Source organism: Notolepis coatsorum, assembly GCF_963971535.1.
Source record: "Notolepis coatsorum genome assembly, chromosome: 9".
Taxonomy (NCBI): Eukaryota; Metazoa; Chordata; class Actinopteri; order Aulopiformes; family Paralepididae; genus Notolepis; species Notolepis coatsorum.
In genome coordinates, this window is record NC_140173.1 from 40,341,712 (window position 1) to 40,367,556 (window position 25,845).

At 41.5% G+C, this 25,845-nt stretch overlaps 1 protein-coding gene across 1 annotated transcript in view; it reads left to right on the top strand.

Moving 5' to 3' along the window:
• eif3s6ip (eukaryotic translation initiation factor 3, subunit 6 interacting protein) overlaps nucleotides 1-25,845 on the top strand; it is a 72,482-nt gene that overhangs the window by 13,761 nt on the left and 32,876 nt on the right. Inside the window, exons 4-10 of the mRNA XM_084321065.1 lie at nucleotides 10,965-11,044; nucleotides 13,477-13,512; nucleotides 16,300-16,361; nucleotides 18,327-18,396; nucleotides 18,907-18,980; nucleotides 22,874-23,045; nucleotides 25,464-25,618. Coding sequence (XP_084177191.1) covers nucleotides 10,965-11,044; nucleotides 13,477-13,512; nucleotides 16,300-16,361; nucleotides 18,327-18,396; nucleotides 18,907-18,980; nucleotides 22,874-23,045; nucleotides 25,464-25,618 — 649 coding nt within the window. The remainder of the gene's footprint in view (nucleotides 1-10,964; nucleotides 11,045-13,476; nucleotides 13,513-16,299; nucleotides 16,362-18,326; nucleotides 18,397-18,906; nucleotides 18,981-22,873; nucleotides 23,046-25,463; nucleotides 25,619-25,845) is intronic.

Consider the following 25,845-nt stretch of genomic DNA (forward strand, 5'->3'; position numbering starts at 1 on the left):
AAAGAAATAGTAAAATAGTTCCCCTTTTAATTATATCAAGCGAAGAACTGAGAAATTTGGCAGAGAGAGACGGCAACATTATCGTGGGTCTGCGTGACGACTCTCTCTCCACCTCCCAATGACTTATTTGCGAGAGTATGGCGCTGCAGAGCAGCAGATTCAGCTGTTATTGGCTCTTTTCTGGGAACCGCACAACAGCGCCCCCCACCCAACATTGAATTGAAAATGGCTGAATTGGAGTACTGCTGGAGTACTGCATTGTGCTGCTGTTGCTCCGGCTCTGCAGCTTCACAAAAGTTCGCACACCCAGCACTAAGCTCTCGCTGACAACGTCGTTGTCATTATTAGAAGCAACGAAGAAACAAATCATGTAATGATTGTTTCGTTCATCGCATAGGCTATTTAATTTTAGCCTATTTTAATACAATTCAAATAATCAAATTGTGCTTAGACTCAGGGAATTATTTTCACCGGACATTAAGACCGGAGAGATTAAATATGTCGGACTTCAACAGATTTTGCCGGTCAAATACCGGTAATTACCGGCTAACGGAAACGCTGCTTGAATTATCTTATCCCACTGGCAGATAATTTAGCTTTTTTTTCTGATTTTGGTCAATTTAATCTTTTAAGAAAACAAGATTAACATTTTCTTAAAACAAGATTAAATTGACCAATCAAGAAAGAAATAAGCAAAATTATCTGTGGAATAAGATAATTCAAGATAATTCTACTCAATATTGGACTTATTGTACCAAATACAAGATATTTTCACTTGATAAGATTTCATTTTCTTTGCAGTGTACAAATATGCAGCTACCTGGGTAGGGCTGCAACGATTAGTCGACATAATCGGCGATGTCGATTATAAAAAAATCGCAGATGAGAAATTGTTGCGTCGATTAGTCATTAAAAAAATGTTTTTTTTTTTTTTTTTTTTTTGTGCACTACCTATCTTTGTGAGAGTGGCTTCTCAGGGTTCCAAACAACATCATAACATGATGATCCCATAGCAAATTTTGGACATTGAAAACATTGTTCCCCTGCAGGAGATGATCAGACTAGACACACAATACACACGCACTCCTCTCACTCACACACAGCGATCAGAGTAAGACACACACATACACTCTCCTCTCACTCACACACAGCGATCAGAGTAAGACACACACACACATACACACTCCTCTCACTCACACACAGCGATCAGAGTAAGACACACACACATTCACACTCCTCTCTCTCACACACAGCGATCAGAGTAAGACACACACACATTCACACTCCTCTCACTCACACACAGCGATCAGAGTAAGACACACACATACACAAATTACACAGTACACACCTCTCACTCACACAGCGATCAGAGTAAGACACACACACAAATTACACAGTACACACACTCCTCTCACTCACACAGCGATCAGAGTAAGACACACACACATACACACACACACACACACGGACTCCTCTCACACACAGCAAACAAAATACCTAGAAGTCTGTCTGATCTGACTCATCCCCCTTACAGCTGTTCCACGTCACCCTCCTGGTCCTGGACCAAGTTACAGCCCCATCAGCCGCGGTGCTGGGGGCAGATGCTGCTAGTTATTTCTTTTTTATTATTATTTTTTTAGTTATTTAAAGTACACTTCCACTTTAATTTGTATTATTTAATTTATTTATCTTGTTATGAGTGATTGCTGTATTGTTCTTCAAATACATTTTCATTTAAAGTGGCTTAAGATCCAAATTCAAATGTTTCATGAGTCATTATTTTAATTTGCTATGGGATCATCATGTTATGATGTTGTTGTTTGGTCCTGACAAGAGTCTCAAAGTCTGGGGTGATGGTAGACAAGCAACTCTGAGGTCATGCTCAATGTCTAATCTGTTCCTCTGCTCTGTCTTCAGCTGGACCAGAGCTGAGAAGTCACTTTCACAAAGATAGGTAGTTTAAAAAAAAAAAAAAAATGATATCCTTTTTTTTTTTTTTTTTTTTTACATAATTGGTTTTCGATTAGTCGACTAATCGAAAAAATAATCGACAGATTAGTCGACTACCAAATTAGTCATTAGTTGCAGCCCTATACCTGGGCCTCCAGAGCACTGCTAGTGTCAGCGGACACACCAAAAACATCCTAGCAAATTCACACGCACATGACTTCATGAATATCTCCATGAAAATCTCGAACAATTCTAAGGTAGTTTTAATTTATTTCTCCTGCAGCGTGCGCTAATATGGATTCCGGCAGCACAGCACCGCTGTTGAATTTTTTTTTCAGGGGAAACACTGATGCTTCCTACTCGCCGATTGTGAAAACCGATCGATGACACACGCGAAAAACATAACAGAAAAGCAACTCTCAGCAGAGTTGGAATGAGAGCATGAGAGATGCGAGTGTGTGAGAGAGAGAGTGTGTTAGGGCTGCACGATTTTGGGAAATAATCTAATTGTGATTTTTCTGACAGATATTGCGTTTGCGATAACATTTGCGATTATAATTTTTTTTAAGCAGCCCCACAGAGGTTTATTGTAAAATGCGGCTTGCATCTGGCCTACGCGGTGGGTCTGTTCGGGACACCGAGCCTGAAAATGTTTCTTTTTACCTGGGAATCGATACCGGTACCCAACGGTACCTTTTTTTCTGTACTTTACTCTCCCTCTCTGAAGTCTAAACTTCACAACACACAATCTAAAACACCTTACCTCCCTCTCCCAAACCGTTCCTACAACAATAACAACAACTTGCAAAGGAGATCTTGTATCTCAATGGGACTTCCTGGTTAAATAAAAAAAGATATAATAATAATTATTATTTGCGTTTTTCTTTTTTTTGCAATTTGCTAATTGCATCATTTAAAATCGCGATTTCGATTTAAAATCGATTAATCGTTCAGCCCTACGTGTGTGTGTGTGTGTGTGTGTGAGCGTAAGAGAGAGAGAGAGCGTGTGTGAGACTGTGTGCGAACGAGCATGAGATTAAGTTACTTACTAATAAGTAGGGATGTCCGATATTATCGGCCTACCGATATTATCGGCCGATATCTGCATAAAAATGTGATATTTTTCTTTTTTACATTTCTATAACCTTTATTTACCCAGGCAAGCAAGTAAGAACAAATTCTGATTTTATTTATTGTCAAAAGTATTCATAATGTTGTGTTAATTCCACAACAAGAGATATGTAATGTTAATTACCTGAAATTATAACTTTTTGGGGGGGGGGGGGGGGGGACCCTGCATATATCGGTATCGGTTGATATCGGTATCGGAAATTAAGAGTTGGACAATATCGGTATCTGTAAAAAAGACAATATCGAGCATCCCTACTAATAAGTGTAGTAGACTGCACTACACTGCCCCAGGTGAGTAGGGTGTATCTGCAGTGCAGGTCGCTGAGAGCAGGGTTAGAATTTTTTTTTTTTTCAAGGGCTCTTTTTGCCCCCCTTAATTGATTTTCTTGGGCTTTTTTTTGTATTTCGGGGGCACAGCATTTTTATAATGAAAATTAACATAAAGATTATAAAACATTGACACTTTTTTTTACAGTCTTCGTCCCTATGTTTGATAACGTAATGTTAATGTCTCCATATATAGGGCTCTACGCTAACCTTTTCCCCAAGGAGCACATGTGCTCCTAAATAAAATGTTAATAAATCAAATCTAAATACAAATTTAGGAGCACACAGAAATTTAGGAGCACAGTGACAATTGTTCAAGTAACACACACACACACGCACACACACGATGTGTGACATGGCTTGGTTTCATGTTTTGAGGTACCTTCAATTATCTGTAAATAATACATACATACTCTATCTAAATAGATTAAATATGATTGTCCCTGAGGGCAAGTTGTGTTGTTGTCTTGATATATCTACAAATAGCAGACGAATAGCCGGTTGCCTCTGGATCAATGAATGTCTAATATTGAATAATATTATTAGCTATTTTATTTTTAACATCCCTAATTCCAACAGTCAAGAGGCTTGTTTCAAATTGATACATGAAAAACCCCACACACGCAACAACATCCACCTCAAACACAACAAAAGAACAGAGCATCTTATGTCATGGACTCTATGGACTGTCAGCTGAACTCGCACCAATGCATAGGGAAATAGTCAGACATCCCAGAATTATTTCATAATACAAGTTTTGAATGGACGTTTGGATTAAAATCATCCCGAAGACAGCACTGGAACGTTTGTGAGTATAGGCTCTGGCCAGATCGATCAATGAAATACGTTGCGCGCTCAGCGCTGTGGAATGAAGGAAATGCGCATCGGGATCGGATTTGTATGTTATTCTTTGGAGCAGGGCTGTACGCTAAGCTTTTTCACTAGGGGCACACTTGCCCCTAAATGAGAAATTTAGGGGCAAAAAATATTTTTTAGGGGCACATTTTTAAATAACAATTTTACCATTATTTATATCGATTGTTTTTGATTAAAGAAAAAAGATTATTTTATATAATTATTTTTTAATAAAATATATATATTATATAATCATACTTGTAGTTGTATTATCTGCGAGACATCGCCACCACGCAACAAGTCTAAATGCGCGCTATATGCAACCAGCTCCACTGTCTGTGTGTACTCGAGTAGCCTCCAGCTACGGCCAGGATTCCCCGGAGCTGCAGCTGGACCCTATACTGTAGCCTCCAGCTACGGCCAGGATTCTCCGGCGCTGCAGCTGGACCCTATTGACTATATTCAGCGTGCCCTCAGCTCGAATACGCATCGACTCAGTGTTATAAGACATTGATATCAGGAGCTATCTAAACTATTTAGTTTAATGGGACGTTTCGTTTTGAACAGTAAGCTAACGCGAGCTATCATGCACTACTAGACTTACTGGAGCATTTGTTGATAGCTATCAGTAGCTAGCCGGCTGGCAGGCTCACCGAGGTCCCAGTGTCCCACTAGAGACTAGTGTTTACAACAGCCACGGGTGCGGGAGGGAGGAGGAGCAGCAGACGCCGCAGCTCTCTCCGTGTGTCTGAGTTCAGTTCGGCTCACTATAGGAGGTCGAACGCGTCGAAAATATGAAGCAATACTAACTTTACTTTTCTTCATAGCTAAATCAGACAGTCAGCCAGTCTATCAGAGTGAGTGCTCAGTCGATTGTTCCCGCTGATCATACCTGCTGAGTGCTCACTGCTCAGCTCGCGTGAGTGACGGCGTCGCGTCATCACTAGGGATGGGTACCTTTCACATTTGAACCGGTACCGGTACCTGTGAATCGATACCGGTACCCAACGGTACCTTTTTTCGGTACTTTAGTCTCAAGAAAGTTAATTTACCTACCTTAGTCGTAAAAAAAAAAATCCAAACTTCAAATAACTACAATTTCGACAGTTTTTGGCTTGTCATTGCTCCGACTGCTTTGTTGGTGAATCAAGTCAAATCCTAGGTAAGCATATATTGTGCGTGTGAACGTTGACATGAAAAGAAAAAAGTTAAAAAAAAAGTTAAAAAAAAAAAATAATAATTAGCTCCGGTTAGCTCCGAGCGTCCACTAGTTAGTAGTATATTATCAATACCAGCCATTGGATTACTGTTTTCTAAATTGGGGAGGCTTTTAATCTTCAAGGTAAGAGGATTTTAAGTCATGGTATCCATAAACTTCAATCGGTTCAGATCCTTTGAAGGAATGAGAATATCAACAAACCTGTAGGGAACGTCAGGGTACTGTCCTGCCTCACTTCCAGTGATGAAGCTAAGCTATGCTAACGGAGCGACTGTTCCCAAAGCTAAATGCACGCACAGAGACAAAAAAGGTATGTATCTTCTTGTCTAACTCCAGGGAAGATGTTAAATAAGCTAATTTCCCAAAATGTTGGAGTTATCCTTTAACTGATTTTCGAGGGCATTTGGTCAATTTTCGAGGGCATTTTGCCCCAAGCCCCCGTTAATTTCGAACCCTGGCTGAGAGACAACCAAGCATGTCGTGAAGACCCGCCCTACTCTGCCTCTGATTCGCAGATTATGGGTGGGCGAATGTGATTGGACCAAAGCAGAGACAGAAAAAGAGACGCTGCTTGTATTAGAGAGAGTGGAGAATTTCGACTTGTTGTGTGTTGGCGCTGTCTCGCAGTCAGATAATACAGATAATGCATATGAAAATGGTTAAAATTCATTTAATTCAGCTCAATTAAATTTCAAACGGCAGTCTTTTTTAATTATGTATAGGTTACTAATAATTATTTAAATGTCCCATGTTTTGCTATTCCTTTCACTATTTGGGCAATGTAACACAATTCCTGTGAGTCTATGGAACACATTTGTAAGTTTTTTTTCCAAAAAAATTCATTGTTTTGTATTTCTAATCAAGTACTCTAAGGCTGCGGTTACACTCATGGCCAGTTTTCGTTTCATTGTCAGGGTCAGTTTCGCTTTTCAGAACGCAACGTAATGGCAGGCAAGTTAGACATTGTTTTTGCCTCCTGAGCACAGTGATGTATATATATGTAGTACAATGCCAAAGCAGTAGGTGGCAGTAGGTGGCGATGTAGTTCAAACATGAAGGCCAATCAGAAAAGTTGAATGTGCCAATACACTTCCTGCAAAAAATCAACAATCTACCATCTTTAAATGCCTCGTGTGAGCCATTTAGCCAACGTAGCATTTATTTCTCAGCAAAAAAAGTGCAATAAACTAATCGGATACATTCACTGTGTTCTGCCTCATTTGTTGATGAAACAAAACTAACATCAACACAATTGACCACCAAGAGCGGAGTTTAGTCTCACAAAAAGATCTTCGCTGATTTTGTTAGCTTACGTGCTAACGTGATTGGAATACGCCAGTATAACAGTCAGCGTTTCCGTTAGCCGGTAATTACCGGTTTTTGACCGGCAAAATCTGTTGAAGTCCGACTTATTTAATATCTCCGGTCTTAATGTCCGGTGAAAATAATTCCCTGAGTCTAAGCACAATTTGATTATTTGAATTGTATTAAAATAGGCTAAAATTAAATAGCCTATGCGATGAACGAAACGATCATTACATTTGTTTCCTCGTTGCTTCTAATAATGACAACGACGTTGTCAGCGAGAGCTTAGTGCTGGGTGTGCGAGTGCATGTGAAGCTGCAGAGCCAGAGAGGCAACGGCACAATGCAGTATTCCATCAGTACTCCAATTCGGCCATTTTCAGCCAATGTTGGGTGGGGGGCGCTGTTGTGCGGTTCCCAGAAAAGAGCCAATAACAGCTGAATGAGCTTCTCTGCAGCGCCATACTCTTTGCAAATAAGTTGTTGCGAGGTGGAGAGAGTCGTCACGCAAACCACGATAATGTTGCCGCCTCTCTGCTTTCTCAGTTCTTCGCTTGATATAATTAATACAAATGTCCAATATAACGGAATTCGTTAGCTCATAAAAATGTGATTATTAGTGTCGGACCGACTGCCCACATACGCGGTCTATTTTAGTTCAAGTCAGCAGCAGCACGGAGTATCGAGGGACTTATTTTATTTGGAATATATTAATTAATGACTGTATACGCAAAAGTAGCCTAGTTTTAAGTAATAATATTATAAATCTACATGCCTTGAGGATGACATTCTTTATTCTAAACTATGACCGGAATTAATCTCATTTGTCCGGTAGATTGAAATCTTGCAGGTCACGGAGACCGACAACAATTTTTTCTAACGGAAACCCTGATAACAGTATAGCATTGTGGCTAGCAGTGAAGTTTGTTAGCTTACGTGCTAACGTGATTGGAATACGCCAGTATAACAGTATATCATTGTGGCTAGCAGCTTGATAACGTTAATGCTAGCAGAATGAATGGATGTAAACTTTATTTAACAGATTGCAGAATGGGTACAATACGATACGGCTCAATACAAACAATTGTTAAGGGAATGCAGACTGCTGTAGCTTGGACTGGGCTCCTTATAACAATAACTTGACAACACATGGTAGCCGCAGCTCCTTGGGACAGCTCTGCTGTAAACACTGGAAATAACCGTGCGGGTGTCTACTGCGCATGGGCGTTGAGCAACAACGGCTCCGTATCTGGCTCGCTCAGATTACATGGCACCATTGTCTGCGAGTTTTGGTGAGTATCCAAAACGAAAACACAATTTCAGCGTTGCCAGTAGGACAACGCATTATCCTGCCAAAACGGCGTTTCTTTTTAACTTGGACAGCAAACGTAATCATTCAGCAACAAAAACGTTGCTGTATTCAGCAGTGTAACCATGGCCTAAAGCAGCATTTTTCCACTTCAAGATTTCAAGCTGTTTTGGGCTGGGCTCCGCCCATACTCGCAACGCGGTTTGAGTGACAGTCACCCACAGTCTGCACTGGCAGACAGAGAGAGACATAGAGAGATAGAGAGGGAGACTAATTAATTTTGCCGCAGGGGCATAATCCCACGGGACAATGCATTGGTAACTTGTTTCAAATGAGAATATATACCCCCGTGAATATTATTGCTCTGTCGGCACCCGCGCCACGTCAACTAGGGATGGGACTTTCTAGCAAAAGTTCTATTCGAAAATTCGTGTTTCATAATATCGAATATCCCCCCCCCCCAAAATTATATAAAAAAATGTATATACATTTTATATAAAAAAAAGAAAAAATGTATCAGCTGACCGACAATAAATCAAAATGACACCATTCACCATCGTAGCCTATAATAACAGCATTGCATTGGCCTATCAACTGGCTTTAATAAACAAACAGAAACAATAGCATGTGCATCTTTTTGATCAATTAGGCTATGAAAATTAGGCTGCCTCTAAATATAAAAAGGAATTAAATAAGTGTTTTAAAAAAAGGGAAATTTTTTATTGAAATCGTATAATTTTCTTTTATTTTTCTTTTATATTATATATTCGATTGTAAAAAAATGAAATCGATCTTAACACTTTAATCGCCAAGGACGCCTAAACTCGTCATTCCCCGACATGCTAATTCTGCCAATGACGCCGTAACACGTCATTGGGCCTAACAAAAATAATGGTTGGTTTCCGGTTGCCGACCGACCCTGCCGATTTAGGTGCGACCCAATATATTTTATGAGTTAAAAAAAAATTATATACATTTTTTTTCTTTTTTTTCTTTTTTTTTGAATAAAGTTTCATAGAAATCTTAGTCAAACATTTAGTATTATGGATATTAAACATGCTGGCAGAGTACATGCATCCATGTTGTTGTGAACATTTTAATTAAATAAAGAAATTCCCTATCCATAGTCGCCGTGGGAAAGAATTAAATAAAAAAAATTAAATTAAATAAATTCCCTACCTACCCATGGCCAAACTGACAACCAACAGGAAACCAAAAATTTTTTTTATTATGCCTTGAGATCAATATTTCAAAAATCTGTGATCGCAATCATATTTCTCCCCCGGAGACTTGAGATCTACTGTTGATCCCCTCTCAACTCTCCAACGGTTCAAGAGTGCCATCTGGTGGCCGATCGGCGGATCGCCCAAACCGGAAACCGGAAACGGAAACTGGTTCTCATCCAAATTCAGTCCGATCACTCGCTATAGGTCCCGGGACTCGAGCGCGACACAATGGATAGTGATCCGTTACCAATAACTCGATAAACAACATGATTTGGACGTATATACTATTATACAACCTGGAGATGGATCGCATATTTCAACATCCCATAATAGGAATATTTTTGCTCCATGCTCATCGCCCAACGCTACGAGGAAGCTGCGGTGAGTTTCAGCGTTTTATTTTACCGTGTTCGATACAAACTGCTCTAATGATCATATCACCCACACTAGATGAATCATCTAACGTTGGCCACGGAATTATAAACGACCCCCCCCCCCATCCGGTCAACATCAGATGATAAGTAGTAACTTCTAGAAGCACGTCCATTTAAAAAATTTTATCTCGCGCCGATCGCTATCAAACTATTTGATCATCAATATAATGCATTTAGGGCTATAAATCACGTTCTGCAGAATGCTGCAGAAAACGATAAAAACATATTTATACTTTAGACCGTATTTTAGTATGAATATGTGAATGAAAAAGTATAACGTTCCCACATCCTGAACGATAGATAATTGACGTTGAATGGGCCATAGTAATGTCAATTTAGCAATACAACTTAAAAAGTTATAGCCCTGCAAAGAAGGGGAACTTCTCCATAGACAAATAGAGCTGGCAGAGGATGGTATAATGATGTACATAAGCCTGGCAAAGAAAGTGTTAATAACAAACGCCTATTCGAATTTTCAAATATTCGCTCCCATCCCTAACGTCAACCCATTTGAGGAAGTGTCATTATTTCCATTCGCTCTGTTGTTGAGCGAATTGTTGATTGTGGTCGGTGACTACAACCAGTGCCTTATTCACGTCAGCAAGCGAGTCAAATCAGAATGGCTTAGTTCAGTGAGGGAGGATCTTGTGAACTCGAGACTGGACTGAGGCTGGATGAGGCTGTGAATGAGGTTGGATGAGGCTGTGAATGAGGTTGGATGAGGCTTTGGATGAGAATGGATGACATTGTCTGTGAGCACTGACACCTCCCACATCTTACAATTACTCCATCTACTGGAGGCACTGCATGTTCAGAGAGAGAGCTGGCCTTGTGATCAGAGAGAGAGAGAGAGAGCTGGCCTTGTGATCAGAGAGAGAGAGCTGGCCTTGTGATCAGAGAGAGAGAGAGCTGGCCTTGTGATCAGAGAGAGAGAGAGAGCTGGCCTTGTGATCAGAGAGAGAGAGAGAGCTGGCCTTGTGATCAGAGAGAGAGAGAGCTGGCATTGTGATCAGAGAGAGAGAGCTGGCCTTGTGATTGGTCAGGACCACATCAGAGAGAGAGCTGGCCTTGTGATTGGTCAGGACCACATCAGAGAGAGAGCTGGCCTTGTGATTGGTCAGGACCACATCAGAGAGAGAGAGCAGGACATGTCAATGTTGTTGTTGTTGTTGATGCATGTTTGTTCTCTCTCTACCTCTCTTCCTCCAGCTGGAACAAGCTGACCGACCGGTTCTTCAAAACCTCCCCTTGGCCGGAGGCCGATTCCATCGCCTCCCTGGTCGGCAACGGTCAGTCTGTCAGACTGTGTCATCTCTCTCGTCTGGGAGGTTGATGCGGAACAATAAGCATAGACTGTAAACGTGACAATAGACTGTAAACATGCATAGACAAAAGAGATGTTCGTAAGAGTGACGTCTGTCCTGAACAGCAGCATGCCGCAGTCATAAAGGTTCCATCTCCTTGTCAATCACTGTGGGAACCTCTCTCGACTGCGGTGGTGGATGTTTGATTTAAAGCATGGGCAAAAGTAAAAGTAAATTGACAGAGGGTGCGGCTGGGTAGTGTAGAGGTCTAAGCATTCTCCTACCACCGCAGAGACTCTGGGGTCGAATCCAGCTGTCAGCGGTACCTCCGGCCTGGTCAGTCGTCCCTACTAACGCAATTGGCAGGGAGGGGATCTGGGGGAAATAGCGTGAACCTCTGCACGCGTTACGTTCCCCCACTGAAACTCCTCGCTGTCGGGTGAAAAGAAGCAGCTGGCGACTCCACATGTATCAGAGGAGGCATGTGGTAGTCTACTACACCCTCCCCAGACTGACAGTGCGGCAATGCGTGCAATGACCAGGAAGAGAATTGGCATAACGACTAAATTGGGGGATGGGAGAAACATTTTAGAAAGGCAAAAAAGTTAATTGACTGAAAGTAGAGTTGTTGGAAAGCTAAAGAAATCAACAACAATGTTTAAAAGTAACTTCCACTGGGAATGGACGTGTCAGAAAACAAGGTCCCTTTCACACCTGTAATTACGGTAGACTCTGTGCCATTCGGGGGTGAAGTTGTGACATAGTCACCAAAGTACACCAGGCTTTCTAAACAGCCATGTGATCACACAGGCCAGCCTTTCATTGGACACATCTTCTAAACAGAGCCATGTGATTAGGGCTGCAACTAATGACTAATTTGGTAGTCGACTAATCTGCCGATTATTTTTTCGATTAGTCGACTAATCGAAAACCAATGTAAACAACAACAAAAAAAAATGATTTTTTTTTTTTTTTTTAATTACCTATCTTTGTGAAAGTGGCTTCTCAGCTCTGGTCCAGCTGAAGACAGAGCAGAGGAACAGATTGGACATTGAGCATGACCTCAGAGTTGCTTGTCTACCATCACCCCAGACTTTGAGACTCTTGTCAGGACCAAACAACAACATCATAACATGATGATCCCATAGCAAATTAAAATAATGACTCATGAAACATTTGAATTTGGATCTTTAAGCCACTTTAAATGAAAATGTATTTGAAGAACAATACAGCAATCACTCATAACAAGATAAATAAATTAAATAATACAAATTAAAGTGGAAGTGTACTTTAAATAACTTTTGTTTGCTGTGTGTGAGAGGAGTCCGTGTGTGTGTGTATGTGTGTGTCTTACTCTGATCGCTGTGTGAGTGAGAGGAGTGTGTGTACTGTGTAATTTGTGTGTGTGTCTTACTCTGATCGCTGTGTGAGTGAGAGGTGTGTACTGTGTAATTTGTGTATGTGTGTGTGTCTTACTCTGATCGCTGTGTGTGAGTGAGAGGAGTGTGAATGTGTGTGTGTCTTACTCTGATCGCTGTGTGTGAGTGAGAGGAGTGTGAATGTGTGTGTCTTACTCTGATCGCTGTGTGTGAGAGAGAGGAGTGTGAATGTGTGTGTCTTACTCTGATCACTGTGTGTGAGTGAGAGGAGTGTGTATGTGTGTGTGTCTTACTCTGATCGCTGTGTGTGAGTGAGAGGAGTGTGTATGTGTGTGTCTTACTCTGATCGCTGTGTGTGAGTGAGAGGAGTGCATGTGTAATGTATTGTGTGTCTAGTCTGATCATCATCTCCTGCAGGGGAACAATGTTTTCAATGTCCAAAATTTGCTATGGGATCATCATGTTATGATGTTGTTTGAAACCCTGAGAAGCCACTCTCACAAAGATAGGTAGTGCACAAAAAAAAAAAAAAAAAAAAAGTAATGACTAATCGACGCAACAATTTCTCGTCGACGATTTTTTATAATCGACGTCGTCGATTATGTCGACTAATCGTTGCAGCCCTACATGTGATCACACAGGCCAGCCTTTCATTGGACACATCTTCTAAACAGCCATGTGATCACACAGGCCAGCCTTTCATTTGACACTTTTGAATCTCATTCCTGCCAATATTATGCTGTGAAAAAGGGGCTTCAAACTTGCAGGGATATTTTGGTAGTTTTGTCCTCATTTCCTTTTCGTCTGACGAGGCTGACTGCGCACTGAGGGGATGTGCGTTTACTCTTTGTGTTACCAGGAATTATTAAACGTAATAATGTATGAAGGGGGAAATAAGACTGTTTCTCAATGTAATATGGCAACACATATCCCACATTGCAATGTCCGATTCATTCATGTCTCTATACAATTTTTATTCAACACTTTTGGTAAATGGTAGATTATATAACCTGATGAACCAGATGGTTTGTTACACAGAAACTCGTGATACCCCGAATCCAGCAGCATCGCAAGGTAAGAGATGATACATGTGGACAACAAAATCTGTGATCTCCCCCTTGGCTTTGTTGCACAAATGTTATGAAAGTATGTTTTCCAATTCACTGTCTGTAATTAATTATGTCTAGGCTACTGTCACCTGAATCATGCATGCAACAAATGTGTTTAGTATGACACCATTATTGGGCTATTTTGAACTTACCAGCTGCAAAAATAATAACATTATGATGCTAAATAATCGCACATTAGGAAAATATGCAGGAAACAAAAACTGTCCAATCAGCTGTATCAAATGTGCAATCTTTTGGGTCTGTTTTCCTGCCTTTGGTCCGGTTTGCTTTCACACCCCAAATGAAGTGCAACAGGGTTCACCTGCAAGCTGTGGTGGAACCAGAGAGGTTAATCATGCACACGGTCCAATTGTCACGGTTGATACACATTGATTGTTAAAACGTGGCTAATCAAATATAATTTAGGTTAGGAGTTGTTTGGTACAGTAACGTTGACTAGCTAAGTGTTGAGTGATGCGCTCTCGTACAGTAACGTTAACTAGCTAAGTGTTGAGTGATGCGCTCTCGTACTGTAACGTTAACTAGCTAAGTGTTGAGAGATGCGCCCTCGTACAATAACGTTAACTAGCTAAGTGTTGAGTGATGCGCTCTCGTACAGTAACGTTAACTAGCTAAGTGTTGAGTGATGCACCCTCGTACAGTAACGTTAACTAGCTAAGTGTTGAGTAGTGATGCGCTCTCGTACTGTAACGTTAACTAGCTAAGTGTTGAGAGATGCGCCCTCGTACAATAACGTTAACTAGCTAAGTGTTGAGTGATGCGCTCTCGTACAGTAACGTTAACTAGCTAAGTGTTGAGTGATGCGCTCTCGTACAGTAACGTTAACTAGATAAGTGTTGAGTGATACGCCCTCATACAGTAACGTTAACTAGCTAAGTGTTGAGTGATACGCCCTCATACAGTAACGTTAACGTTAGCTCTCCTACATTGTCTCCATGCAGTGCTCCTAATGCTCGGTAGAATTAGCTGTAATGTTAGGCGGTTAGCTAACATCTATGTTTTGTAGCCAGGGGACCCGCAAGCCAACGGCAAAAGCAGATGTCTGTCTGTTTACACTTTGAGGTCACGTCAGATCCTGTGGAAGGGGTCTGACTGAACTAAGAAGACGTCAGAATGGAGATATTCGGTGTCAGCAAAGCAAGGATGAAGATGCGTTTGAGTCAATCAGACCACAGCCCCTTAGGAAAGGTTTGAGAAAACAACACAAAAATGCTTTGTTTTCTATAACGGGTTGTGGTCTGATTGATTAGGAGCACTAAAGCGCTAGTAAACGGTAGCTTGTTCACAAAGACGTAGTTTGAGGAGTTCCTAGAAGGGGACCAGAGAGCTGGATGAGGAGAGACGACAACCTGACCTAGAATCACAACAAGCGCGTGGAAAAGATGAGAGCAGAGAAACGGCCCTTGAAAACTTTGTTTACAGACTTTATGAAATAATATTTTTTTGCAAAAGTAATATGACATGTACTACATTTCGAAGTGTATAATTACTATAACGTAACTGTAATTCATAATAAAACACAAGACACTGATGATATAAGGATAAGCGTTTGATCTAGACACGACACACTACAAATGTATTACGTGGCCCATAACGGCCCCCAAACAGTAGGGATGCCCCGATCACGTTTTTTGCCACCGATCACCGATCGTCGTGAGCCATATCGGCCGATACCGATCCGATACCGATTGTTTTTGATTAAAAAGAAATTAAAAATTATTTTATATAACGTTTTTTTTTTTTTTTTTTTTTTATATAAAATATATATATTATATAATTAGACTTGTACTTGTATTATCTGTGAGACATCGCCACCACGCAACAAGCCAAAATGCTCGCTATCTGCAAACAGCTCCACTGTCTGTGTGTACTCTAGTAGCCTCCAGCTCCAAAAAGGATTCTCCGGCGCTGCAGCGGGACCCTATTGGTAACGTTACTGTGCTTTGGTCATTTCACATTCAGCAAGCCCTCAGCTCGAATACGCATTAAATCAATGTTATAAGACATTGATATCAAGAGCTATCTGTAGCTACTGCTAGCCGGCTAGATGACGTTAAGACAGAACTTTAGTTCAATGGGACATTTCGTTTTGAACAGTAAACTAACGTCAGCTAACGCAAGCTAACGGAGGTATGAACATGGACTACTAGACTTTCTGGATCATTTGTTGATATCAGGAGCTATCGGTAGCTAGCCGGCTAAATACCGTTAGACAATGCCTACTAAACGTGAATAGTTGACTGGGTAATTTTGTTTAAACAGTAACGATAGCTAGGTAGCTAACGTTAGCGCAGGTCGAATGCACTACAGACTCGAGCAGAGGAGCCGCCTCTCAGTCCTCTTTGTTTACAAACTCTACACGGGGGCGGGCGGGGCTAGGGAGGAGGAGCAGCAGCAGTTTGCAGGTCGTGTGTGTCTGAGACGGACAGCGAGTGAGAGCTTCGCTTGATCGGTTTCCGCGATCGGCGAATATGACTCATTATCGGAATTCACAGATTGCATATTTATACTGAGTATCGGCTGATAACGATCGGTGGCCGATCGATCGGGGCATCCCTACCAAACAGCATTGCTAACTTCAAACACCTTAGACTCTGTTTCAGCCTCTTCTTCCTTTACCCACCGTCATCTCTCTGTGTGGGTCTCTCTTGATATTGTGGTGGTCTGGCATAACTCGACAGGTACCGCTGTTATTGTTCTGTTCTGCTCTGTTGTCTCTCCTCTCCTCCAGACGCCGTCTTCCTGATCCTCTACAAGGAGCTGTACTACAGACACATCTACGCTAAAGTCAGCGTGAGTCACCCCTCCGTTACAAACTGTACTATAGATTAGGGCTGGGCGATAAAAACGATAATTATCGTGATATATTTTAATAATCGATATCGATCGATAATAAAAAAAATCTTTTTTAAACTTAATTTTTTTTTGTGACCTGCAAGAGACAGTGGACAGACTTGTCTTTCTTGCCTGCAACTTAAAGTAATGGCCAGGCTTTGCTTGTCCAAATGACAATACTGACCAAATTGAGATCAAAACCGATGCATTCATATAATTTCCTCTCATCCACTTCTGTCAGCAGTGCACTGTGACTGCACACAGCAGATACTATTGCTTCGCTACTACAGAAGGCGAGAGCCGCGTCACAGTTATCAACAACAAACAGTGGAATTCGAGGAGGAGACATGAATAGAATTGGCTAACGCTAGTAGCCTCTGGCTAACGCCAGTTAGCCTTTCAGCTAACGCCAGTTAGCCGTTCAGCTAATGCCAGTTAGCCGTTCAGCTAACACTAAACTACAGTGTCTAACTAACTAACTAACTAACGTGACTCTGCAACACCAGCTCCATTAGTGAGGAGGGGGGGGGGGGTATATTGAAGACGCTTGACAACAGGTTCAAAGATAACTTCACATTTATTGGCAATTCGTTTCCTTATATCACTTCCTCCTGTGTTGACTAAATGCAATCCTGCTCAGCTACGGAGCGTCAGAACGCTCGAACGCGCGCTCTCTCTCGCTCTCTCTCTCTGTTCAATGATTTAAAGTGGCCAAACGTTACAATATAAATACTAATTGGATAGTTGATGATAAACATTAAATTTCATTATCTGAAATATTATAAAATCATTAAGTCTGCTATAAGCCATTATCCCTTTGTGTGTGATTATTATTGTCTCACAGTAGTGTGTATACATTGTGTGTTTTTAGCTAAAGTGGATAGAAAACAGTACTATGCAAACGTCTTCTTAGGCACCCAAGAGTTTTTATATAAATTGTCTTACAGTAGATTATTTTATTTTTAATAATAATATAAGCTGCATAGGAATACAACCAAATCCTCTGTCATACCATAAAATTGTATCATTATTTTGCATCGTGTTGAATCGCATCGCCCTGAATCGCATTATGCTGAATCAAATCGTATCGTATCTCAACAGGGGGTGAATCGTATCGCATCGCATCGCCCGGTGCTTCAAATGTAACGTTAATGTATCGTATAGTTGGCACCGTATCGAGATGCGCATCGCATCGGCCTCAGTGATGGAGATGCACATCACTAGTACACAGTAGGCTATGTGTGCTAGCAGATCTAGTCTCCAGTCGCGAGTGGTTTGTCCACCAAAAAAGCGGCAAAAGATAGAAAAGAACTGTTCAGCTCCTCTGGAGCCACAGCCAGCAGAGAAGCCTGTTTACTTTCACTTTCAAACCAGCTGCAGCCTGAGAACTGGAGTGTGAGGGGCTGTAACACGAAAGATGGCGGCAACGACAAAGAATTGCTGCAGAATAAACATACATTTGTTGTTCAAAAAAATAATAAAAAAAAAACATTATTTTTATACTGATAACAATATCAATAATTATCGAGTGATATGATAACATTATCATCGTGATAAAAATTTTGGCCATATCGCCCAGCCCTACTACAGACACATCTACGCTAAAGTCAGCGTGAGTCACCCCTCCGTTACAACGTGACATCCATTCATAAACACACCTGACGTCTGCAGGCATGAGGAGCGCTCCATAAACACACCTGACGTCTGCAGGTATGAGGAGCGCTCCATAAACACACCTGACGTCTGCAGGCATGAGGAATGCTCCATAAACACACCTGACGTCTGCAGGCATGAGGAGCGCTCCATAAACACACTGTGTGTGTGTGTGAGAGAGAGGGCGGGGCCTGTGTGGAACTCCCTGGTGTTTAGATGTCCTCTGTTTTGGTGTTTAGATGGAAACATGTTCTCTGTTTTGGTGTTTAGGGAGGACCAACTCTGGACCAGAGGTTTGAGTCCTATTACAACTACTGCAACCTCTTCAACTACATCCTCAGTAAGTTCCATGTTTATTCTCCCACATTTAAACAAAGTTCACTCTACGTCATGCTAATCATGGTTAAAGGTTTATTCTTCCACATTTAAACATAGTTCAATTTACGTCGTGCTAATCATACTTAAAGCTGCTTCACATTATTACAATACATTTTTAATCCAGTCTCTAATTGTTCCCCCAACACTCCTAGATATATACAAGTTGATTTCTTTATACCCATCATGTACTGATGATACATTTCATGAATATAAACCATGTCCATCTTTTGTGAGTGAATCTGTATTCTGACCACAAGTAACCACGTGCCATCACCATGCTACTGTCCAAGATGGAGCAGCCATAGTGTCTTAGCAATAGGTGGTGGCGGGGCTTGGTCTGGTCCTCACTGACAAATGAGGAAACAAAAGGAACGTTAGTAAATGTCCCCCAGCTTTGCGTGGAGTCCAGTGACTGGCTGCTTTGAGTCGCTTGTGGTGTGAAATCATGAATCCCTTTTGTGTTTGTAAACAGATGCAGATGGCCCCGCCCCCTTGGAGCTGCCCAACCAGTGGCTTTGGGACATCATTGATGAGTTCATTTATCAGGTAAATTAGGTTTTGTTTTTCCCCATATGAGCTATACATGGCAAATTGTGGTCACTCACTCACGGACGTTGGACGTGGGACGTTTCACACTGGTGCAAGCGTGGGGATGTGTGCCCTGCCGGAGGATCAGGTTCATGTTAACCGGATATACTAACGTGCTCCACTGAAACCAGTTGGCTTTATTGTCGATCCCTTTTTAACTCATTCAGCACCAGCGTGTACCCCCATCCCTGCTGTCTCTGCGCCACGCTATAAAAGATGGTCATTTTCACGTTGCGTCATGATGTTTGCAGAGCTATTATCTATATTCTATATTATAGCTATGGAGACAATACTACGGCTCATTTGACAGTCACTATCTCTCGTCCAACATGTAAAATAGAGTAAAAAAATTTAATGTATAAGTTTGCATGTTATCCCGAGGTGAATATTGTATAGTTTCAGAGTGATCTGGGCTAATTCCTGGAAGCTGAGTTATGGAGCGCTATTTGCATTTTGCGAAAGTCGTTCGCGTTGCTCGCCTGGACACAATACTATTTCCACTTAACTCATTCACAGGCATTAAAGCGTTCCGTCTTCAGACGGATTTCCGTCAATTTGATTCAGAGTCGTGACGGATTAATATTATTTGTAGACGGAACAACATAAGCAAGCGCCAATAACGGGCAGGTTTTAGGTTTGGCAAGTGACATTTGCGAGGTCTGAGAGGTCTGTCTGCCACATGGCGGGTAACAAAATAGTAGGGCTGACCTTCGATTTTTTTTTTGGAATTCGAAGCTTCGGGGCCGAGATTGGATTTTAATTCGAAGCTTCGAGATTTAAAAAAAAAAATGTGGGACTTGTACAGCACTTTGTTCAACTTTGTCAGTGCTGTAAAGTTTAAACCTTTTTAAATCTTAGACAAACAAAACACTTTGCTTTCATGAAATATTGTAAGCCGTCATTTGAGGCTTTATAAAAGCAGCACAATGAACACAAATCTGTCAGTGCCGAGTCCGACCTCATCTTAAATAACAAACAGCATTGCTTGTTGTAGTTAACAAAGAGAGGCAGAGTTGATTTAGCAAAAAGAAAAAAAAAATCATATATATATCTTTTTTATAATCGAATTTTATCTTAATATTCAAATCCCATGCCCATCGATCGAAGCTTCGAAGTATTTAAGACGGCCCTACAAAATAGTAATGTAAAATAATTAAAACTGGTGTGTTTTGGTCTTACGACAGCCTTGCGCGAATCTCTCCTTGTTTACCGACGTCACATCCACCACCTGCTTATGTACCTGCTTGCACTGTAACGTTACGCACGCCTGCTATACCGATTAGCTAACGTTAGCTTACTTACTTACGCCTATCGCTCCTTTTGGGGGAGCATAGGCCGTCGACAACAGTTCGCCAGGGTCCTCTGTCCTGTGCTTTGCTTTCCAGCTGTTTCCATGTCAGTCCGCTCTGTGTGATGTCTGTGATGTCCGCTCTGTTAAATGGAAGGAGTAAGCACATCTGATACTGGTTTCATAATACAATGTTTCCGAATGGACGTTTGGATTAAACAAAGTGTATGCAGTGATGCTTTCCCAGCGGAACACAAGCTGCTTAACATTACAGGTATGTGTCATGCACGTTAACGCAGCTAACGTTAAGGTAGCAGGAGCCGGCCCGTCGACCAACAAAGTTTCAACAAATGTATTCACAAAATGGATTATCATTCAAATGTTATTGAAGCCTCCCGTGACCAGTAAGTAGGTACTACTACTCAACCGTTTGGCCAAACCTTGTTGGCGTGCATCACAGTCACGAAAGGGGCTATGAAAATGGGGGACCCTGATGTAAACAAGACAAAAGTCTTTCTCTGGTCTGCATCCCCTTAACAATTGTGTGTATTGAGCTGTACTGTATTGTACCCCATTCTGTGTTGCATATTTTTTGCGATTTTTTTTATCAAACGCTTTCAAGTATTAACATCACTAACATGTCACAAAAGCATGTAGAATGTATATTATCATCAATACGTTAGTTTAGCAATAGGTTAAAGGTGCCATTAGATAGTTTTAACTTCTTGATTTGCTGAAGTCTAGTGCAAGACGGCGACCATTTTGGAAATTTTTAATCATGGGAATTGTAGTTTTTTTTGCTGCCATTTTGTCGAGGGCATGCATAGCTGTGGATCAGCGTTGAAATGATTCCGAACTACACTTCCTGGCAGTTTCTGTGGGGGTTCAAAGTTCAGCGTTCTGAATGAATTATTTCAATAACTTATTATTCAGGATAATAAGCCACAAAATGTAAAATTTGACAAATATTGAAACGCAGTTAGTTTCTCGTTTCAAAATGGTTGCACTGTGGTGAAAATAAAAAGGTACAGTAAATTACAGTAGATATCATTATCTGTTCTTATGCACGCCTGGTGATACTAAATCCAAATATATCCAAAAAGTATTTACAGAACCTTCGGTTTAATCATCTTCCCTTTATTAATTTCCTTCGATTTCTTTTTACACATGATCTCAAGAGAGTACTGCACGAGATCAGTGGCAGTTTTTTAAGTTTGGTCATTATTATCATGGTGTTATTCACTGTCAAAGATGCAAAGAAAAATCATAATTCATATTCTCCTTTGTTTCATCACAATTTAAGCAAGCCTAGTAATAGACACAATATTTCTGACACTGTGAATACATTCCCTGAGGTCCATAGATGTTACCAAGAATATGCAAATGGACCTTGTAGAAGTGGAGCAATTTACCTAGGTATATATTTTAGGCGAAAATATTCCACGGGTGGAACAGGTTATTAACTTTACTTAATTTCTAAGATTATATCATTTAGTTATTTGTATGTGTGATCTAGATCAGGGGTTCCCAAACTTTTCAGGCTGTGACCCAAACATGACGGGGTCAGAGAGCCGCGACCCTCACTATTATAGGAGGTAAACATTTTTTTTTTATTTATAAATAAATGGAAATGTATGGTTGAAACATGCACACGTTCAAACGCACACACACTAATAAGCATTGGAGGCTTTTAACCAGGGCCGGACTGGGGAAATCATTCAGGCCAGGAAATATAGTGCAAAATATAGCTCCAGTCAGGCCACTTTTTAAGCAGGGGGTCTGGGGGTCCCCCACCAGGACATTTCTTGTTACAAAGACTTCATTTCCTGCATTCTGGTGCAGGCATTTTTTTAATTTGTACCCTTTAAATGCCAGTGTTTGTGATGGCATCACAAATTATTGTTAAAAAACAGGCTAGCATATGTATGATTTTGATGGATTTTCAGTTTTTTTGTAATTGATAAATACAATATTTTATTCAACTTCAGCCCTGATCATAACACCACATATTCATTTTATAATTGAGATGAGAGCAAGAGAGAGAGAGAGAGAGATAGTTCTCCAACTTGTGTGAGTTGCAGTGATCTCCTGGTTGTTCCCCACCTAGGTTATCTAACTATTGCGCTGCTGCAACTAGAAACACTGTCCTGGCCTGCTTCTATGTTCAGTGGCCTGACTGCAAAAAATAAAAATAAAATTGAATTTTTAATTTTTTAATTTTTTTTAATTTTTATAAATCATCTGGCGACCCTCCTGTGGGTCGCGACCCCGACTTTGGGAACCCCTGATCTAGATAAACAAAGGGTTTTAAAAGTGTTATATTTATCTTCTCTTATAGTACCAGAGAGAAGCTGAGGAGAATCAACCAGCAACAAAAGCAAAATTTATTAAAAAAAATATATATATTTATATATATATATATATTTTTTTTACATTTTAAGATTGAACCTTTTCCCCTGTGGTATCGAACATTTTATCGAATATCGATACTTTTCAAGGTATCGTATCTAAGTTAGAAATAAGCCTGTGGCTTAACACGCTTCCTCTCTCCTCCCCGGGACAGTTCCAGTCGTTCAGCCAGTACCGCTGCAAGACGGCCCAGAAGTCGGAGGAGGAGATTGAGTTCCTGAGGAGCAACCCAAAGATCTGGAACGTCCACAGCGTCCTCAACGTTCTCCACTCTCTGGTGGACAAGAGCAACATCAACAGACAGCTGGAGGTCTACACCAGCGGAGGTGACCGGGAGAGCCTTTAGTTCTATACTGTACTGCTAGGTGACACCAGGGGAGGTGAGAGTCTTTAGTTCTATACTGTACTGCTAGGTGACACCAGGGGAGGTGAGTCTTTAGTTCTATACTGTACTGCTAGGTGACACCAGGGGAGGTGAGAGCCTTTAGTTCTATACTGTACTGCTAGGTGACACCAGGGGAGGTGAGAGCCTTTAGTTCTATACTGTACTGCTAGGTGACACCAGGGGAGGTGAGTCTTTAGTTCTATACTGTACTGCTAGGTGACACCAGGGGAGGTGAGAGCCTTTAGTTCTATACTGTACTGCTAGGTGACACCAGGGGAGGTGAGTCTTTAGTTCTATACTGTACTGCTAGGTGACACCAGGGGAGGTGTGAGTCTTTAGTTCTATACTGTACTGCTAGGTGACACCAGGGGAGGTGAGAGTCTTTAGTTCTATACTGTACTGCTAGGTGACACCAGGGGAGGTGTGAGTCTTTAGTTCTATACTGTACTGCTAGGTGACACCAGAGGAGGTGAGAGCCTTTAGTTCTATACTGTACTGCTAGGTGACACCAGGGGAGGTGAGAGTCTTTAGTTCTATACTGTACTGCTAGGTGACACCAGGGGAGGTGAGAGTCTTTAGTTCTATACTGTACTGCTAGGTGACACCAGGGGAGGTGAGAGTCTTTAGTTCTATACTGTACTGCTAGGTGACACCAGGGGAGGTGAGAGTCTTTAGTTCTATACTGTACTGCTAGGTGACACCAGGGGAGGTGAGAGTCTTTAGTTCTATACTGTACTGCTAGGTGACACCAGGGGAGGTGAGAGTCTTTAGTTCTATACTGTACTGCTAGGTGACACCAGGGGAGGTGAGTCTTTAGTTCTATACTGTACTGCTAGGTGACACCAGGGGAGGTGAGAGCCTTTAGTTCTATACTGTACTGCTAGGTGACACCAGGGGAGGTGAGAGCCTTTAGTTCTATACTGTACTGCTAGGTGACACCAGGGGAGGTGAGTCTTTAGTTCTATACTGTACTGCTAGGTGACACCAGGGGAGGTGAGAGCCTTTAGTTCTATACTGTACTGCTAGGTGACACCAGGGGAGGTGAGTCTTTAGTTCTATACTGTACTGCTAGGTGACACCAGGGGAGGTGTGAGTCTTTAGTTCTATACTGTACTGCTAGGTGACACCAGGGGAGGTGAGAGTCTTTAGTTCTATACTGTACTGCTAGGTGACACCAGGGGAGGTGTGAGTCTTTAGTTCTATACTGTACTGCTAGGTGACACCAGAGGAGGTGAGAGCCTTTAGTTCTATACTGTACTGCTAGGTGACACCAGGGGAGGTGAGAGTCTTTAGTTCTATACTGTACTGCTAGGTGACACCAGGGGAGGTGAGAGTCTTTAGTTCTATACTGTACTGCTAGGTGACACCAGGGGAGGTGAGAGTCTTTAGTTCTATACTGTACTGCTAGGTGACACCAGGGGAGGTGAGAGTCTTTAGTTCTATACTGTACTGCTAGGTGACACCAGGGGAGGTGAGAGTCTTTAGTTCTATACTGTACTGCTAGGTGACACCAGGGGAGGTGAGAGTCTTTAGTTCTATACTGTACTGCTAGGTGACACCAGGGGAGGTGAGTCTTTAGTTCTATACTGTACTGCTAGGTGACACCAGGGGAGGTGAGAGTCTTTAGTTCTATACTGTACTGCTAGCTGAGATCCCAGATTACACCACACAGAGTTGTGTTGTGTGAACAAAGTTGTGTAGTAGTGTGTAGGCTACTTTAGGTAATAATGACCTGCATGTGTTTAGATCAGGAGCTACTTTAGGTAATAATGACCTGTGTTTAGATCAGGGGCTACTTTAGGTAATAATGACCTGCATGTGTTTAGATCAGGGGCTACTTTAGGTAATAATGACCTGCATGTGTTTAGATCAGGAGTTACTTTAGGTAATAATGACCTGTGTTTAGATCAGGAGTTACTTTAGGTAATAATGACCTGTGTTTAGATCAGGAGTTATTTTAGGTAATAATGACCTGTGTTTAGATCAGGGGCTGCTTTAGGTAATAATGACCTGCATGTGTTTAGATCAGGAGTTACTTTAGGTAATAATGACCTGTGTTTAGATCAGGGGCTGCTTTAGGTAATAATGACCTGCATGTGTTTAGATCAGGAGTTACTTTAGGTAATAATGACCTGCATGTGTTTAGATCAGGAGTTACTGTAGGTAATAATGACCTGCATGTGTTTAGATCAGGAGTTACTTTAGGTAATAATGACCTGTGTTTAGATCAGGGGCTGCTTTAGGTAATAATGACCTACATGTGTTTAGATCAGGGGCTGCTTTAGGTAATAATGACCTACATGTGTTTAGATCAGGGGCTGCAGTACCACTAATGCCCTGGGTGGGTGTGTTCCTGCAGGAGACCCAGAGAGTGTGGCTGGAGAGTACGGCCGTCACTCTCTGTACAAGATGCTGGGTTACTTCAGCCTGGTGGGCCTGTTGAGGCTGCACTCTCTCCTGGGAGACTACTACCAGGCCATCAAGGTCCTGGAGAACATTGAGCTCAACAAGAAGGTACAGCCTACAGCACACACCAGGAGCCAGACTGCTGTTATTATCACAATACATATGAACAGCTGTTTGTTTATACATTTGTTATTAATAACAAGCATGGAACCGTCCAGACCCAAGGCACTCATGTTCGCATTTAGCACTTTCCCCAACGCTAGCTTTGTAGTCGTTTGCTTCCAGTGTTTCCCCTTCCATAGGCATTAGTCATTTATCTTAACCAATCACAATGA